This window comes from Ictidomys tridecemlineatus, chromosome 4 (genome assembly GCF_052094955.1).
Source record: "Ictidomys tridecemlineatus isolate mIctTri1 chromosome 4, mIctTri1.hap1, whole genome shotgun sequence".
NCBI classification, from domain to species: Eukaryota; Metazoa; Chordata; class Mammalia; order Rodentia; family Sciuridae; genus Ictidomys; species Ictidomys tridecemlineatus.
Genome location: NC_135480.1, coordinates 198,820,864 through 198,840,393, shown reverse-complemented (window position 1 = coordinate 198,840,393; position 19,530 = coordinate 198,820,864). Strand labels below are relative to the sequence as shown.

Below are 19,530 nucleotides of genomic sequence, written 5' to 3'. Positions count from 1 at the left end.
AGTTGGACCAGAAATGGGTTTTTCATACCATATTTCCTTGAACTTCAGGAATGATGCCATAGAGGTACCAGAAAGGAACTAAGTAGAAACCTAAACAGGTAAGAGGCTCAGCCTCTAGCCCTATTTAAATCAAAGCACTTCTACTTCATACTTTACAATGATGCATAGTAATAAAGAAAGAGGGGAATCTTTGTAGCAAAACTCGATGGACTGGGGTGGAACATATGCCCAGCATTTACTAGGCCCTGGGCTCAATTCCCAGCTATATACATACACGCATGCACAAACACACATCACCCACACACATTATAAAAGAACACCTACTTCATATATTGGTTATGAGAATTAGATGAGTTTACTGCTTTGTGTACTTTAAACTGTATCTTATGGTTATTAAGCACTCAATGAACATCTGCCTCATCATTATTATTTTTACCAGCATTATTGTTGTTGGGTGTCAGCATGAGATTGATTTAGCAAAAGGTTTTGTTGCCTTAATAAAAATGTTTTAAGCCAGGTGCAGTGGTGCACCCCTATAATTCTAGCAACTGGGGAGGCTGAGACAGGAGAATCACAAGTTCCAGGCCACTCTCGACAATTTAATTACACCCTTTCTCAAGGTAAAAATTAAAAGGATTGCAGATGTATCCCCTGGATTCAGTCCCACATATGAGAGAGAGAGAGAGAGAAAAGAAGTGTTAGGTCTGGGTGGTATGTTGCTCAGTGGTAGAGCACTTTCCTAGACTCTGGGTTCAATCCCCAGTACAACAAAGAAAAAAACTTTTAAAACTGCATATGATTTGAAAAGTTATTTCTAATTCTAAAATCTCATACCTTGGTATTCTTTTGAGGTTTCAAATCTGAGTTAAAGTATTTTCAGATTTTTTGCCCATGAAGTCTGTCAGCATCTATTACATGAGTACTATACTGTGCTATGCACACAGTAAACTGCTGCTCATTTCATCTAACAAAGGGTAAATAGGTAAAAAGTAATAATTCTCTACTTTTGCATATGATAGGGAAATTGTTTGTTAAAGGACCCTTATGATCTTCACTGAGATATCTTACAAAAATATGTATCAAAAATATTGTCTAGTAAATATTATCTGTATACTTATTGTGCATTCCATTTTTAGCACAGTTGGAAATACCTGAGACATAAGATATCTCTGCCTTTAAGGGATTTATGATGCTGTTGTTGTAGAGACAGTATTTACACAAATGAAGCACACTGGAGGGGGATTAAAGGTTAGGAAATTTTATATTGCTGGGAGAAACATGGGAGCAGATTTTAGACAAACAATAAAATGGGTTAAGTTATATGGAATACTGAGGAGACCAGCCTTTTAGAAATAAAAGTTTATATTAGGAATTGGTGTAAAATTAGATAGCTAGATTGATGTTGGATTATAAGATCCTTATATTGCATATGTTTGGGAAATTGATTTTTAAAGGGTTTTGGCAAGGTTAAAGTAAAACATTTTATATCCATACAGTGGAAGATCGTTCATCAAGAAAAGTACTATTGTGTGTTATAGAATGGGTGAATCCACATTTTGCTAAGTGAAAGAAGTTGGATATAAAACACCACTTATAATTTCATTTATGTGAAAATCCATAGAAACATAAAATAGATTAATGGTGGCTGTGGACATAGGGTAGTATTGGAATGGGAATTGAATGTTAATGTGTCAAGTTTCTCTAGAGAATGATGAAAATATTTCAGAATTAAATAGTGGTGATAGTTGGAAAATCTTGGGAATGTTCCAAAAGCCAATGAATTGCACACCTTCGAAGGGTGAATTATAGATCAATTTTTAGTTTATTTTTCTTTGTGATACTTTACCACTGAACTATCTCCCTGGCCCCTATATCTCAATTTTTTAAAAAGTACATTAACAGTGAAAAAGCTGCTGATAATAAATAAATATAAGTAAATAAATCCCTTATTTTTCCTTCATTTATTATGGGTCACCTAATAAGTGCTAAATACCAGGCCAGCTAGTGTAGCTAATGAAAATGAGCTGTGGATATACTCTTGCCTCCAGAGGTCTTCCAGTGTAGTCTGGGAGATGGACATGTAAATATATATCATATAATATAATCTGAAAAGTTCTGCAATGAAATTTGTATTCCAGTTGTTATTGGAACACAGGAAAAAGGATAACTAATTTTTTTTTACTTGTTCTAATTAGTAAAATACACTTTGATACATCATATATAGATGGAGTATAATTTCTCATTCTTCTGGTTGTACATGATGTAGAATCCCACTGGTCAATAGGGTAATAATGTCTGTCTGATTCATTCTATTATCTTTTCTACCCCCATACATCCTCCCCTCCCTTCACTTCCCTCCATCTAAGGATAACTAATTCTACAGGGAGATATTGTGGAAGACTTTTAGAGGTAAAGTGACAACACCTGAACTAGTTCTAAAAGTATGCATAGCAAGCAGGAAGATCTTTGTGGATAGAGGAAGCAACACAAGCAAAAACATGGAGTTATAAGGGGAATTGTTTGGAAGGAAAACCTAGTATCCTAGAAATTATCTAGGATAAAACTAATTACCACTTATAATTTCATTTATGTGAAATGAAACTAATCATCTATCTCCCTGACTAGTATGTAGCTGAAGATTAATTAGCTTTGTCCTGAAGTCTGGATTTTGGGGATAGCTTCAATGCTTTTCTGAGGTTACATTTACCTTTTTTTATGATAAATCTTATTTGCCATTTCAAAGTACTAATTCAGATTTTTAGTATATAACATTTTGACATGGAACGACCAGATTATCTATGTAGAACACTTAGTGTAGTGCCTAAAATGTATTCAGTTACTGTTCTGTAAATGTTGTTATTATTATTAAAAGGAAATTCTAATCATTTCCTATTGCTTTGTGTTTAACTTAAAGAATAAACAAAACCCTAAAATATCTTTAAACTTCAAGCCGAGATATTTGTATTTACTGTTTTACCCACATTTCCTTATTTATTTTCTACCTTTTCCTACCTTTTTTTTTTTTTTTTAGATAGTGCTAGGGACTGAACCCAGGGCCTTACCACTGAGCTATTACCCCCAGCTCTATTTTCTACTTTTTTTTTTTTTTTTTTTTGGTACCTGGGATTGAACCCAGTGGCGATTAACCACTGAGCCACATCCCAAACCCTTTTTTATATTTTATTTATAGACATAATCTTTCTGAGTTGCTTAGAACTTCACCAAATTGCTGAGGCTGGTTTTGAACTTGCAGTCTTTCTGCCTTGACCTTCCCAGCTGCTGAGATGGCAGGCATGTGTCATCATACCCATCCTATTTTCTACACTTTAAGATATAATTATACATAGAAATAAACATCTACTAGGCTAATCTACCATGCTAGGCTTAAAGACAGTCTATACACTTTGTTGTTTATATTTGAGCATTAAAGGGACTTTTCTAATTTAAGGGGAAATCCTCTTAAATCTGATTGGGAGCCAATATTCTGAATTCCTTCTTAATAACAAGATCATTTTCTTGAGTCACCACATATTTAAAAATAGCTTTGTTGAAGTTTGACTTCTTAAAGGGTAACAAGCTATGATAAGATGGTCTCAGCTGATTACTTGGTACTCAATCCAGAAAATTCTGTTTTGTTTAAAACAAGGTAAAAGGCTTGAGTATTTTGCATCGGTTTAATGAGTTATTTCATTGGCATTTCATTCATTCAGCAGATGCTTACTGAGTATCTACTGTGTGCCAGGAGTTATTTTATCTGTCCAACAAGTGTTTACTACCTCTTGTTCTAGGTGCCAGGGATATGAGGGTTAACAAAACAGACAAATAATTCTCTTATATTACATTTCAGCTAATCTAATCCTTAATAGAGAACAACTCTTGCTTACTACATCTGTCTTATTTGTCCCAAAGAATTCTACTGGTTGACTGATGTTTTTCTTGGGAACTTTATTAAACAGAATTTTTTTAATTTTTTTTTTAATTTCCTTTAGGAAAAATCTTTGTTTAAAAGGCGTAAAAGGTTGTGAACAACCAATAAAAAATAAAAAAAAAAGAAGTCAAAAAAATAAAATAAAAGGCGTAAAAGGGACTGATGAGTCACCATATTGCCTAGTATTTGTTTTCATTTCTTGTTTCCCACACCAGAATATAAGATGTTACTATAATCTTGTAAATTAACAGTATAAGGTGATAGTGAAAATCTTTGCCTTTATTTATCACTGGAAATATCTGAAGTGTTTTCTATTAATAGCTTCACTGTTTTAAGTTTATGAAAAATTTCTACAGAGGAAGACTTAACAGTCATAGATAGTGATTTACCCTCTGCCCTTTGTTATATTTTCTCTCCAGTAAAATTGGTTCTCCACCCAAGACTCCTGTAAGTAACATAACTGCTACCTCAGCTGGGCCCTCTAATGTTGGAACAGAACTGAATTCTGTGCCTCCAAAATCCAGCCCATTTCTCACTAGAGTACCAGTATACCCTCAGCATTCTGAAAACATTCAGTATTTTCAAGATCCAAGGACTCAGATACCTTTTGAAGTCCCACAGTACCCACAGACAGGTAAGTAATTTTAGATAATTCTAAGAAAAAAAAAAACTGTCATCTAACATTTGTTATAATAAATGAGTGAATAATTTATATTTTCCTAGAATGTTTGCATTAAAAAGTTAATCTTTTTGACGTTAATATGACCTGTAAGTTTTCTCCCTGATGTAAAAATCTTTGATTCTAGATGCCAGTATATAGATTTTCATTAACATATGTGTTGTGAATACACAGGAAGAGACTCAATGATAGGTAATTCAAAGGGGTGGTTAAAACATGAGCTTATATGTCATCTTAACCAAAGAACAATAAAACTAGAAAACTGACAAGAGAAAAGAAAAGGAGCCCAGTATCCAAATGCATGCCTATAATCAGAGATTCAGGCCAGCCTCAACAACTTAGCAAGATACTGTCTCAAAATAAAAAGGGCTGGCAGAGTGGCTCTTTGGTAGAGGTTCTATGGCTTCAGTCTCTAGTACCACCAAAATAAAAAGGAAAAGGACTTCAAATTTCTAGTGTGGCACATTGTGGGAAGCTAGATAAATGGGGGAACTACTGGAGGATAAGGGGTAGTCACTAAGGTTTTTATGGTTCCCATGGTGCCACCTTCAGGCCAATAAGAATCTAAAATTGTCTCTGATGATTACAGTTAGAAATGTTATATACTGTGTTTAGGCATATAGTAAGAAGACAGAGATCTTTTTTCTTGGTTTTGCTGCTTTTCATTTGTCTTCAGCTCAAAATAATCCTTATACAAAAAGTTATACATCATGGTATTCTGCCACCCTTTAGTCTATGCCTGTTTTGTTTCCTTTCTTTTTAGTAAGTGATACAAAAACATAAAAATTATATATATTAATGGAGTACCATGTGATATATTGATAATGTGTTTACATTGTATTAAGGTTTAAATCAGGTTAAACATACCCATCTCCTTAAATATATATCGTTTCTTTATGATGAAAACATTCAAAAATTCTTTCTTCTAGCTTTTTGAAATATATCTAGTACATAGTTAATATCTATAGTCACCCAAAATCCTTTCTTCTAGCTCTTTGAAATATGTGTAGTACATAATTGGTATCTATAGTCACCCTACTGTGCTGTAACACGCCAGAACTTCTTACTCCTAACTAAGTGTAACCCCATCTCTCTCTTCCCCCTACTCTCCCTAACCTCTGGAGAAAGTATGGTAACCACCATATATGAGATCAATTATTTAGATTCCATGTATGAGTGAGATCTTGCAATACTTGGTTTTCTGTGCTTAGGTTATGTGACTTAACATTATGATTTCCAGTTCCATCCATGTTGTCACACATGGCAGGATTTTATCCTTTTTATGGCTGAAAAGTATTCCACTGTGCATATTACCACATTTTCTTAATCTGTTCATTGGTTGTTGGGCACTTAGGTTGTTTCCATTTATTGGCTATTGTGAATAGTGCTGCAATAAACAGGGAGTGCAGAGGTCTCTTCCACGTATTAATTTCCTTTCCTTGAATATAATACCAAGTAGTAGGATTTCTGGATCATATGATACTTCTATTTTTAATTATTTAAGTAACTATTATACTGTTTTTCATAATGACTATACTAATTTACTTTCTCGCTAACCTGTACAAGGGTTCCCTGTTCTCCACTTCCTCACTAGCACTTGCTTATGGTTAGCGTTTTTGATAATAGCCATTCTGACTGGAGTGAGTTTGTGTTTTCCTGATTATTAGTGATGTTGAGCATTTCTGCACATACATGTTGTCCATTTGTGTGTCTTCTTTTGAAAAGTGTTTATTTGGGTCTATTGCTTATATTTTTGGGTAATTTGTTTTACTATTAAATATTCTGATACCTTTTATATTCTGGATATTAACCCTCTCTCAGATATAAATTTTATAAATATTTTCTCTCATTCTATAAATCCTTGCTCATTCCAATGTCCTAAAGCATTTCCCCTTTGTTTTCTTTTGGCACTTTCATAGTTAAGTCTTTCGTACATTTTGAGTTGATTTTTAGACTAGTTAGAGTTAGGGATCTGGTTTCATGTTCTTCTGCATGTGAATATCAAGATACCAATCAAATAGAGTCCCATGAATAACTTTTCAAGGCATTCTGTAAATTCCCTGAAATGATATGCAAATTATATTACTTATGTTGCTTATATACAATTTTGAAAAGAAAGTGAACAATTTATATGGATTTTATAAGAAGTCTTTGACCTCTGCTCCCAAAATGTTTAATAAGATTCAATGATGTAATAATTGAAAATCTATAGCAGTGGCTACCCTAAAGGAAATCTATCAGCCATCTGTTAATAGCTCTGTCAGATGTTTTTAAGGAGCAGTTTAACAAACTGTTAACTGTTAATGATTTTCATATAATGGTATCTTGAAAATGTGTAGCTTCTTTACAAGTAAATAACAGTGCTTACTATTATATTTCCTCTGATTAAAGGCTACTTTAGTTTAAACCATTATAAAATGTTGAATTTTACTAAGATAACATTAAATATTCCTCTTTCCAATTTTCAAGGATACTACCCACCACCTCCAACGGTACCAGCTGGTGTGGCTCCCTGTGTTCCTCGCTTTGTGAGGTCCAATAATGTTCCAGAGTCCTCCCTCCCACCTGCTTCCATGCCATATGCCGATCATTACAGTACATTTTCCCCTCGAGATCGAATGAATTCTTCTCCTTACCAACCTCCTCCTCCTCAGCAGTATGGACCAGTTCCTCCAGTACCTTCTGGAATGTATGCTCCTGTGTACGACAGCAGGCGCATCTGGCGTCCACCCATGTACCAACGAGATGACATTATTAGAAGCAATTCTTTACCTCCAATGGATGTGATGCACTCATCTGTCTATCAGACATCTTTAAGGGAAAGATATAACTCGTTAGATGGATATTATTCAGTGGCTTGTCAGCCACCAAGTGAGCCAAGGACGACGGTGCCTTTACCAAGGGTAAGTGATAATGGAAATAGAAATGCTACTGTAGTGTAGAAAAAGAGCCAGTGTATGGAGTCAAACCACCCAGACTCCTGACTTCTCTTAGTAATTGCTTGACTTACAAAAGTTACTTGACCTCCCTATACTTCAGTTTTTTCTTCTGTTTGGTAGAAATAATAGTACCTACCTCATAAGGCTATTGTGAGAATTAAATTAGAAAAACAAAGCCCTTAGTACTAGGCCTAATATATATGGCACATGCTCAATAAATATGTTCCAATAGGAAACTGATAGGAAGATAAAAAGTGATCTCAAATATAAGGACAGAGCCTTTTTTTTTCAGTATCTATGTATATACAAATGACTTCACTACTAAAAAGTGCTCAGATTTCACTTAATATTAGTTGAATAAATATTAAACTTTCTGTTAAGTGTGGAGAATAGACTAGGAGACTTTCCTGCTTTTTTTTTTTTTAACTTTATTTTTTTCTTGTCCCAGCAATATCATAAACTGTTTACATTATTTTCACAGAGCATAGTTGAATTTATTCACTACTCCCTAGATGATCAAGATTGTTTCTTTTATCCCCCACTTAGGAACCATGTGGTCATTTGAAAACCAGTTGCGAGGAGCAGATACGAAGAAAGCCAGATCAGTGGGCACAGTACCACACTCAGAAAGCACCTGTCTCTTCAACTCTTCCTGTTGCAACACAGTCACCAACACCACCTTCTCCTCTATTCAGTGTAGACTTCCGCACAGATGTAAGAAAGGTTTTAATCACTTGATTTGTGGGATCAGTCAAATAGCTGACTTCAAATTATTCAAATCAGGGCTAGCTATTTGGGATATTTTGCAGTGGTTTGGTGTGCAATTGAATTTAGTTCAATAAACAGTGAGTGTATAAACAGAATGAGTGTCAACATATAACAAACATACAATGGTTAGTTAAGTATTATGAGACTCTGAAGACCATTGAGGCATAGTCCTTTACCAAGAATTCAGGATCTTTTCAGCAGTATAGTTTTTATTTTTATGCTGTGCTTTTTGTTTGTTTTATTTGGTGATACTGATCAAACCCAAAGCATTGCATATTCCTTACCACTAAGGTGTACACCAAGACCCAGTTGATGGGTGCTTAGCATGCTGGAGGTCCTGGTTTTGACCCCAGCACCTCCCAAAATCAAGATTTATATGTGTCATTCATCGAATACTTACTCATTCCAGGCACTATACTAAGCATTTTCACAATGCTATTTTATTTAATTCTCACAAAAACCTTAAGGGGCAGGTATTATCCTTATTTTATAGATTAAGATTCCTACTCAGAGAAGGATCTTTCAGCCTATAAGTAGCTAGTATTTGTATCCCAGTCTTATCTGAGGCATTTTTTTTCTGTTCTTCACAAGAGGTCCAGAATTGCTTATTACATCACTGTTAATTATTGTTCTTGGCAATATAAAACAAGTTTTTTGTGCCAGGATGATTTCAGTTTAAACTGCTGTTTTTAGTACTATTATATTTAGAGAAAGATAGTTATTTTTTTTTAAACATTTCCTCTAGTTTACTCCCCACTCCCAGAGGTTCTGATATAAAATATTTTTTTCCAAGTCTTCTCATTTTAAATTTTAAACAAACACAAATTTAGAGAATAATGAACTCCATGTACTCATCATTACCCATCATCCAGCTTCCACAACTGTCACCTTAGCCACACTTGTTCCATCTGGATTTTGGGGGCAGAGAGTACCAGGGATTGAATTTAGGGGCACTCAACCACTGAGCCACATTTTGTATTTTATTTAAAGACAGGGTCTCACTTAGTTGCTTAGTGCCTCCCTTTTGCTGGGGCTGGCTTTGGAATTGTGATCTTCCTGCTTCAGCTTCCCAAGCTTCGGGGATTACAAGCTTGCTCCACTGTACTCTGCCCAACTGGATTATTTTGAAGTCATCCTAGATACAGTTTTTTTGCCCATAAATATTTCAGTAAAGCATGCAATTTTTAAACTAGATTCAAATTTGTCTCTCCAAACTTACACTTCCTCAAAGCAGATAAACATCTTAACAACAGAGCAGTAGAACTGCCACTTGCTTGATAGAAAAAATATGTTTTTGCCAGGTTTAATGGCACATGCCTATAATCTCAGTGGTTTGGGAGGCTGAGACATGCGTATCACAACTTCAGAGTTATCCTCAGCAATTTTTTTTTAACTATTTTTTTTTTAATATTTATTTTTTATTTTTTCGGTGGACACAACATCTTTGTTTTGTATGTGGTGCTGAGGATCAAACCCGGGCGGCACGCATGCCAGGCAAGTGCGCTACCGCTTGAGCCACATCCCCAGCCCATTCATCCTCAGCAATTTGGCAAGGCCCTACACAACTTAGTAAGACCCTGTCTCAAAATTTTAAAAAAGGAATGGGGAGGCTGGGGATGTGGCTCAGTGGTCAAGTGTAACTTAACACCTGGGTTCAATCCCTGGTACCAAAATAAAAAAGAAAAATATTTTCATTTTTTTATGTACTGATTTAGGAAATAAGTATTTTCCTGAGATTCAGATCTGTTATCAGCTAGCAAGATGACTTGGAACAAGTTATTTTAACCTTTTATTTTTATTTTATTTTATTTTTTTATTTTTTTAATGTGGTGTTGAGTATCAACATCACATCAGTACATCACAAATGCTAGGGAAGTGCTCTATTACCACTGAACCACAACCCCAGCCCCTATTTTAACGTTTTAACAATTCTTACAAATTTAGTATTCTGGTCCCTTAATGTTCTTTATAGTACCTTTAAAATTTATTCTTCTCTTTTTCTAGCTCTGGAGCCACATTTGAATTCCTTCTGTTCTTTATATAGTACTGTGTGGTTTATCAGTTATGTTCCTTTATTCACACATGTTGTTTTCTTCTTAAGAAAATTATAAACTTTAAGACATGGACTGTGATCTCTGTGCCTATGTATTTATTTTCTTTTGCCTTTTAAATTTTTTTAGCACACTCTGTTCCATGTCTGCAACAGATTATAAATATTTATTGATTGGTTTTGATAATATTGGAGTTTCTTCTCAGCACTTAAAGGACAAAGTAAAAAGAAACTGTGCTGTTATTGAAAGTACAATTGTTAATTTAATAGTTACTTTATATTAGTTAGAAGTTTGAAAGTTTAAGTTTCATACTGTCTTCCTTTTTTCTCCTCCTCTCCCCAATCAGTTCTCTGAGACTGTGAGTGGTACAAAATTTGAAGAAGATCATCTTTCCCATTATTCTCCCTGGTCCTGTGGTACCATAGGCTCCTGCATAAATGCCATCGATTCAGAGCCAAAAGATGTAATTGCTAATTCAAATGCTGTGTTAATGGTATGATTTTTCTGGGGTGGGAAATTTGGGGGTGGGATAGATAATGCATGTTGACTCAAGTTTTAGAATGAATGGTTTTATCTTCCTGTTGCTTTGTAGTTCTGTAAGCATCAGGGTTATATTTAGGTAAGTCTGAAATAAATTGCATTTAATGTTTAAAGTACATGAACAGTTCTCTGGTTTAGTATAGTTGTTGGATTATTATTGAGATCTACAGCAGGTGTTAAATTTACCAAAAAGCAGCTGATTACAGATCTTTTGATAACGTATACTGTACCACTAATTCAAGTAATTGCCAGCAGTCTTTTATTGATATTCTTTGGTTCATGCAGGACCTGGACAGTGGAGATGTTAAGAGAAGAGTGCATTTATTTGAAACTCAGAGAAGGACAAAAGAAGAAGATCCAATAATTCCCTTTAGTGATGGACCTATCATCTCAAAGTGGGGCGCAATTTCCCGATCTTCACGCACAGGTTACCACACTACGGATCCTGTCCAGGCTACTGCTTCCCAAGGAAGTGCAACTAAGCCCATCAGCGTATCGGGTAATTCATTTAATTAATATTTAGCTTGATATATTCTAATCTCTGTACTTTTATTCCCCAGTCGATGAGACCAATAACATTTCCTTCCATTTAATAATCATAGTAAACTTAGATTTAAATGGTTTAATCAGGATCTTGTAGCTAGTGGGATAAAATACACATCATTTTTGAAAAGTATAATTCACATCTGTACACTGATTTTTCATATTTCTATTCATTGTTTCTATCTTTCTATAGATTATGTCCCTTATGTCAATGCTGTTGATTCAAGGTGGAGTTCATATGGCAGTGAGGCCACATCATCAGCGCACTATATTGAACGGTAACATTACTCTTAATTCTTTAGGATTCTCCATTGTCAGACTTGTTTGCATCCTCAGAATATAAAACCTACCCCGAGTTGTCCATAAAATATGCTTAGCTAATTTGAGCTATGTAATAAATGTCTGAAGAAAAGTTTACATTGGGAATATTGACTGAAAGTTTGAGAGTTGGTCAGTCACATACAGCATATTATGGTCATTATTGCTTTGATTGCTGCATGTATTTCATTTTATTACAATAAACGTATTTCTCTTTAAAGGGATAGATTCATTGTTACTGATTTATCTGGTCATAGAAAGCATTCCAGTACTGGAGACCTTTTGAGCATTGAACTTCAGCAGGTAAGCTCTATATAACTCAGTTTTGATTTTTAAAACCTAGGATGATGATTGAAAGCTCTAGTTAGCAGCTAAGTTTGTTTTCCTCTCTTCTTGTGTAGGCCAAGAGTAACTCATTACTTCTTCAGAGGGAGGCTAATGCTCTTGCCATGCAACAGAAGTGGAATTCCCTGGATGAAGGCCGTCACCTTACCTTAAATCTTCTAAGCAAGGAGATTGAACTGAGAAATGGAGAGGTAAAGAAACTGAACCTCTGGGCTGGGGGTGTAGCTCAGTTGGTAGAGCTTGTCTCACAAGCACAAGAATAAAAACACAGAGATTAGAATATATCAGGCTAAATATTACCAAAAAAAAAAAAAAACAGAAACTGAACCTCTCAGCTTCATGCTATTTGCTCTCTGCTGCAGCCCATTGGTTTATACCATTATTTTAGTGCATTTTAGTGTTCCTTTTTCTGGTCGACTATTGATTACACTTAAAATTTATAGTAAAAATGAGATTGTAGTCTTAGATTTCCTAACTCATTCTTTAGTTAAATTATTGGGATTCCCACTTTAAATTAAAGGGACACCCTACAGATATAAAATTAGTATTTTTCTTATTTACAGAGTGATTATACTGAAGATGCAGCAGATACTAAGCCTGATAGAGATATTGAGTTAGAGCTTTCAGCACTTGATACTGATGAACCTGATGGACAAAGTGAACAAATTGAAGTAAGTGCCACAGTTACTTAGAAGGCTTTGTTCATTGGAAATTAGAAAGTATAAGTTACTTTGATTCCAAAGGATTAACACTTTGTTTTCCTAGGAAATCCTGGACATGCAACTTGGTATCAGTTCTCAAAATGATCAGTTGCTGAATGGAACTGCAGTTGAAAATGGGCATCCAGTCCAGCAGCACCAGAAGGAGCCACTAAAGCAGAAGAGACAGAGTTTAGGTGAAGATCATGTGATTCTGTGAGTGTTAGACAGAAAATTCATAACCAGTGGGCACAGGGCATGAATACATAGAGAAATAGCTACTGTATTAGTTTCATTTTTGCTTCATGTTATGAGAAAAGAACTTTATATAATAGGGTAGTGATTTTTGATCAGTCTGGATTTTTAGGGGAAAAGGTGAATTTGAACTAACAGAGTAGTCCATTGTAGTAACATGAAACTTGTTTTTTTTATCGGGATAAAAGTTAGTTTGTGCTCCAATACTAGGTTAGTCTTCAGTTTGGCCATGCTTCTAGGCTACAGAATGGAGAATTAGAACCTAAATGAAGTGTTTCTTGTTTTTAAAATCATTTTAAAATTTTCTTGGATACCATATTGCCATTTTGTATAATTTCTGCCCAAAATATGAGTTTAATCTTGAAACTGACAGTTTCTATGGCCTTAAACTAATCAGTATTTTAATTTTTTATTGTATTTTTTTGGAAAGTGGGACTTTTTTTAATGATTTCTGATACTTTTTATTGATAAAGAAGACTTGCTTTTTGCTAGGGAATCTTGAAAGTTTGATATAAATTTCATTAAGCCTATATGGTTATTCTTAAAAAGTTTTCACTTAAAGCTAATTTGTTTTCATTGTCATTTATTTTCTCTCAGGGAGGAGCAAAAAACAATTCTGCCGGTAACTTCTTGCTTTAACCAGCCACTTCCAGTGTCTATTAGCAATGCAAGTTGCCTCCCCATCACCACATCGGTCAGTGTTGGCAGCCTCATTCTGAAAACTCATGTTATGTCCGAAGATAAAAATGACTTTTTAAAACCTGTTGCAAATGGGAAGATGGTTAACAGCTGAAAGGAGGTTCATCTTTCAAATTTGTGACCACACCATGGAAGCATTTACACTAGCTTTTTATATATATAATATATATTATATAATGTATATTTTTTTTAAAAAAAAGATATTACTGGGGGCATCCATTTCCTGTGGACTCTTTGATACTTCAAGCCCTCTTGCATTATTAGCATTATGAAAAAAAAAAAAAGAAAATTTACTTTACTAGGGTAATACGTTCACTTTCCAGAAGTGATTGGAATTTGGACAACATTTAACTTAAGCTTCAAGCAGCTTTTTATGAGTTTGTAGCAATCCGGTGCAGTAACTGAGCCATTTCCTACTTAAATGGCTTCTATAGAAAATTAACAACTCAGTTATTAAACTAGCAGGATCCTACAATGATACATCTAGTGAAAGTAGACTTACTTAACTTATTTATTTCTATTTTATGTTTCACTGAGAGAAATTTCCATCTCATTCCAGCTGCTTTATTTATCTTTTTCATGGGACTTTGCATGAATTTTTTTTTTCTTTTTTCTTTTCTTTCTTTCTTTTTTCTTTTTTTTTTTTTTTTTAATTTTGAAGAGTGGAGTTAGACTTTCTTACCATAGAATTTTACAGGGTTATATACTAGCTTTCTTTACTGCATTATATGTAGGAGTGTGGTGCAGTGCTTTTATCTGTAGCATTTAATTTTTTTGATTTTCCATTTTTCAAAAATAGTTTCTGCTTTATTAATATTTACACACAGGCTACTTGTTGAAGTAATTAATTAAAAATATAACCAAGTGCCTAAGTCTTTCAGCTGATGTACTAGATATTAAATTCTCCTAAGTTATGCAGAATCGTTTTTACAATTTTGATAAATTATGCACTAATGTAATGGCAGTTTTTTAAAATGCAGATTTAAGCCTGTACATTATTGAATCTGATGACTTGGCAAAAGAATCAGGTGCTTTCAGCTTTCTTGAGAAAACCCTGTATGTAGCGTTTGCACTGACTAACAAGATGGTATTGCTGGGTTTTTAATTTAAAATAATTAATTTGGATGTTCATTGCATTATCTTGGTTAAATATTGTTTATTGTTACTTCATGTTGGGGTTTTAATTTTCCTTATTTTCTGACTGTTAGGTTGATAAGACTATGAACCATGTATAATAGAACATTGGCTAACATTTACTCATACTTAAAAACATGAATAATATCTGCCCTGCCATAATGTGACTGAAATTGTTTTGACTTGGCATCTGAAAGTATGCAGTATGTTCAACCAGCCGTGCCTCAGATTTGTAGGAGGTATTTTATTGAAACATAAATTTCAGTCAACATTTGAAAACAAAAGCTGGGCATTCCTTCCTGGTGATCTTGCCTATAGTTTGTCTTTTTGTTTTTCCTTCATTTCTTTAAGATTAGTTTGACTTTTATTATTATTTTTTTAATTAACTTCTGTGAAGTTGTTTACTCTGAAAATTGTACTGGAATATTTTAAGCCAAGCTGATCTTTCACCAGGTGTACTGTATGTAAGGGCTTTTCCTGCTAGCAAGATGCTTAAACAGGATCATGTTATTGGTCGTCTGAGCTATTTAGTTATTTTACAAAACCACAGCATTGTATCAGATAAGATTTTGATAAAAGTTTTGTGCACATTTCCAGGGGTGGGAGGGTTGACATTTCCCTGAAATTTCTTGATCAGAATGAGTAAATACTGGTGTTTGATACCTGTCTTAATGAACATGCTCATAAGGTGACTGATAAGTTGTAAATATACCTGAGAAACAAAGGGGTAGTTTTGATATTCTGGTGTCAGTATGGAAGATCTTACACATTTATTTAATACTCAAATGTATGAAGATGTTTGTTTGTAGCATAACAGCACAGTAGCCTTGACTTAATTTCCTTTGGTTAGTATTATACCTTTTTGCCATGGCCAGTGCTCCCCATCCCTACAAAGACATTTTATTTATTTCACTCTATAATCTGAAATGAATAGGAACAAGAGTTTTAAACCATGTTATTACATTAACTTATTTCTGACATTATTAATTAGCCTAGGATATTACAGGAACATGATTGTTATATAATTTATATCAGAACCTTTCTATAAATATTACATTTTAAATGCTTCCAATGTACTTTATTTGCTGTTTGTAATTCTAAAAAGGATATGCAAACCAGTCTGTCTATTTCATGGATATTTAATAGTGAGATCTTCCATGTTGAAGGTAATGTATTTTTTTTTAAGATTTTAAAATTGCTATTTTGTTACAAAATAGAGACCTATTAACAGTTCGAGAGCTCCTTATGTGCCCTCAGGGAAAGAACCCTCTGTGCAACAGAACTACACAAAACATCTTCAGCACGTTCTGAGGGTGAATATATACTACATAAATTGATCTTGTGTATTTAACCTTATCTTTTTAATTTTAAAATTGAAATTTTGAAACTTGGTTGTGCTCTGCTGGAGGGGGTTGGGATAAACTGCTTAGGTGTTTGCCTACTTGTCCAGTAAATTACATTTGCATCACTGTATGTATATACCTGCCACCTTATTGGTATGTCACAGAACATTTATATTAAAATAATGCTTGTCTTGCAGCAGGTGATCCCATAAAACATAACTCCCTATTCTTAATATGTTGCTCTCTTTCTCATTAACAACATAGAAATTGTTTCTGTGTTGAGATTATTCTGCTTTGCATCTTTCTGTATGTGGTGGCCACCTTCTGCCTGTCATGGTGGATTTTAATGTGAAGTAAAGCCATTGGTTTCCTACCACTTTAGAAGAAAAGAGTTCATCTAATCTTTCTTCAAAATGGTACCTACTGATGTCAAAAAGGAAAATTGTACAGTCAGACCTAGAGTGTGACTTAACATTGCGGACCAGGGTCATTTGACTCTTTTACCAACATGTTGTGATGTACACATATTTGGAATCAAAGACTACAAAGCAACAGGAGAGAAAATTTTATAATGTTGGTAACTAAACTCTGTTGCCAATCAGGAAAAAGCAATCTGAGGTCTGGAAATCAGGAAAGTGGTGGTTTCTTTCTTTTTTGTGTTTTTCTTTTTTGAATTTCTAAGTCTCATTCCAAAGTCCATTTGCCTCATTTAGATGCTATGGATGTAGTATCAGTAGTTCTTTTTTTTTTTTTTTTTTTTTTTTTTTTTTTTTTGTGTGTGTGTGTGTGTGTGTGTGTGTGTGTGTGGTCTCATTTCATTTTATGAATTCTGAGAAAGTTATATATGTATTTCTTCCTAGTTGGTACCCAAACAAATCAGATTCCCTTGCCTTTGCTGCAGTGACTTACTTTCAATGCCATATGATGAACCAGTGTCATACATGAAAAGTTGTGCATTGTAATTTTCAAGAAAAGGTAGTTCATTAGGCCAGTGACACTGATTTTCCTCCTCTGTTAGGTCTTTAGTAAGAGAATAGTAATTGAAACCTCACATACTAAAACTGAAATTGTCACTCAGATTTCAAAGTGGTGTTAAGTATATAAGTAACATTCCAGTTTTACCTATTGGCTTGAGAAAATACAAAATGCACAAAAATTCATAGGAATTTTAAATTGAATCATTTAAACATTTAAAAATATATATTCTAAAAACAATCTGCCTTGCTTTTGCATTTTGAATGTTAAAGCCCATGTTGTCTCCTTAACAGGGGTGGAATTTGTAACAGTCAGATTCTGTGAGTGATTTCAGTTTTGAATCTGAGTATTTCTTCCCTAGCTTCTTTAAGTCATTTTCTGAGCAGGCTGTCACCAGTATTGGTAACTGATCATTAAAGGGAAAAGTTGGATTGCAACTATGTATTAGTTTCCTGGAAGAACTTTCTTGTGTTTTAGTGAATGAAGAATGTTGATGGGATCACTTACTGTATGTAACTCCTACATAAGGACCCCTTCTGTAAGCAGAACACAAATGAGAGTGCTCATGGAGTATCCCATTTTCTGGATAAATAAGTTTGCTAGTAACTTCTTTATACTAGCAGTTTCTTTGTATCCCTTTGCTGGCAAGGGAATATAAGGAGTCAAAACCACAGATTAGAACACCCCACATTTGAGTGGAGATGTGTGTTTACTCCAAGAGCAGTTATTCCCCCCAAGTCCGAAACTAGCAGTTTGTGTGTGCACAGGCGCTTGTGTGTGTGTGTGTGTGTGTGTGTGTGTGTGTGTGTGTGTGTGTTGGGGTTTCGTTTTTTGTTTTTAACATAAAATTTAAAAAATATCCCCAAACCAGTGGAAAACAGACACTGGCTGCACTTAGTACTGCCAAAAGCCAAGGTCATTTGCACATATTCCATCAACCTGTCAAGAATTAGGCCTCACTTTATAACCCAAGGCATGGAAGTGCATGCATTCTCTTAGCTGGGCAAACAATTATACTGTAGTTGTGATACAACACATGTGGCTTTTATTTGTACTGCACATATCCACTGTACAGCCACTTGGGAGTATCGTGGTTAGCTTGCAGCAACTGCTGTCTGCATTTATACTGTTTATTGCATATTCTTTTCCCTGGAAGTGAAAGAGAAATGTTTTTCTTGTTGCATTGATTACACTTTATAAATTTGCTTAGCTGGAAAGTTTGGGAAAAGAGGCCTGTTTGTCAATTGTACAACCGATTGTGAAGCTCTAGTGTGAATATTTTTACGTCTGTATTAGACATTTTCTTTGCAAATCTATTGTTCGATTGAAATGTAAATGAAATTAAAGATGGTGTACACCCATCATGTAAAAAGCAGGCACCATCTCTAAGATGGATTTAATGCTCATTTTTAAGGCATATACTCAGCTTCTATTTAAAACTATAATTTAAAATAATTCTGTACAATGAAATGGGGAATATATATGGGAATAAATTCTATTCCATTTATTTCAATTTGAATTTCCAAATTGTAATGTTTCCCTTTGTGCTATAGGAATAGGATTAAATGGGGGAAGGCTAGGATTTATAAGGCCTGTATATGGGGGGAGGGCAGAGATGGAACAATGAGGGTTGTGATGATAGTGAATAGCAAAGAGTGAATTCTGTGTGTTTTTGCTGTAGCACTGAAGTGAAGAGATAATTAGCTTTGGCTGTTCACAAAATAGAGCATCATGATTTTCAGTGTTTGAGAGAAATTTGATGGAAAAGTTTGCAGTACTTGACATGTATTTGCATGCACAAAATAAAATTATTTGTCCACCTTAAAAGTTGTTTATTGTCAATGTTAAGTTTGTGGTATATTTAATTGTCTTAATTTTCTTGGTTTTTTTGGCTTAACAAAGCTACCAGAACACTCCTTAAGTGGGGATTTAAATGGTCACCTGCAGGACTGGGGATGTGGTTCAGTACTAGAGTACTTTCCTAGTGTACATGAGGCCCTTGGTTTGATCCCCAGCATCATTTTACATATATATAATATTATATATATCTTTTATATATATACATATAAAAACACACATCCATGTGTCATTGGGAAGGATCTGAAATGAATGAGTACACCCAAGGAGGCAAGGAGGTTGAAATATTCAATTCTATTTGTCACTGCATTTAAAATAGAGCACTTTCAGCCAGGTACAGTGCACATGCCTGTAATCCCAGTGGTTTAGGAATCTGAGGCAGGAGGATCACGAATTCAAAGCCAGCTTCAGCATGAGGTGCTAAGCAACTCAGTGAGACCTTGTCTCTAAGTAACATA

General features: G+C 34.5%; 1 protein-coding gene across 7 annotated transcripts in view; it reads left to right on the top strand.

Moving 5' to 3' along the window:
• Rc3h2 (ring finger and CCCH-type domains 2) overlaps nt 1-19,042 on the top strand; it is a 56,746-nt gene extending 37,704 nt beyond the window's left edge. For 4 of the 7 annotated variants that reach the window (XM_021723510.3, XM_021723507.3, XM_013356609.4 and 1 more), the window contains 11 exons: nt 4,348-4,562; nt 7,077-7,510; nt 8,093-8,260; nt 10,712-10,858; nt 11,191-11,404; nt 11,642-11,726; nt 11,988-12,069; nt 12,168-12,302; nt 12,675-12,782; nt 12,877-13,025; nt 13,662-19,042. In XM_021723510.3, the coding sequence (XP_021579185.1) occupies nt 4,348-4,562; nt 7,077-7,510; nt 8,093-8,260; nt 10,712-10,858; nt 11,191-11,404; nt 11,642-11,726; nt 11,988-12,069; nt 12,168-12,302; nt 12,675-12,782; nt 12,877-13,025; nt 13,662-13,857 (1,933 nt within the window). In that variant the 3' untranslated portion in view covers nt 13,858-19,042. The remainder of the gene's footprint in view (nt 1-4,347; nt 4,563-7,076; nt 7,511-8,092; nt 8,261-10,711; nt 10,859-11,190; nt 11,405-11,641; nt 11,727-11,987; nt 12,070-12,167; nt 12,303-12,674; nt 12,783-12,876; nt 13,026-13,661) is intronic. The other 3 variants (XM_040286261.2, XM_021723509.3, XM_021723508.3) reach the window with 3 other exon arrangements.
• The last annotated feature ends 488 nt before the right edge of the window (nt 19,043-19,530 follow it).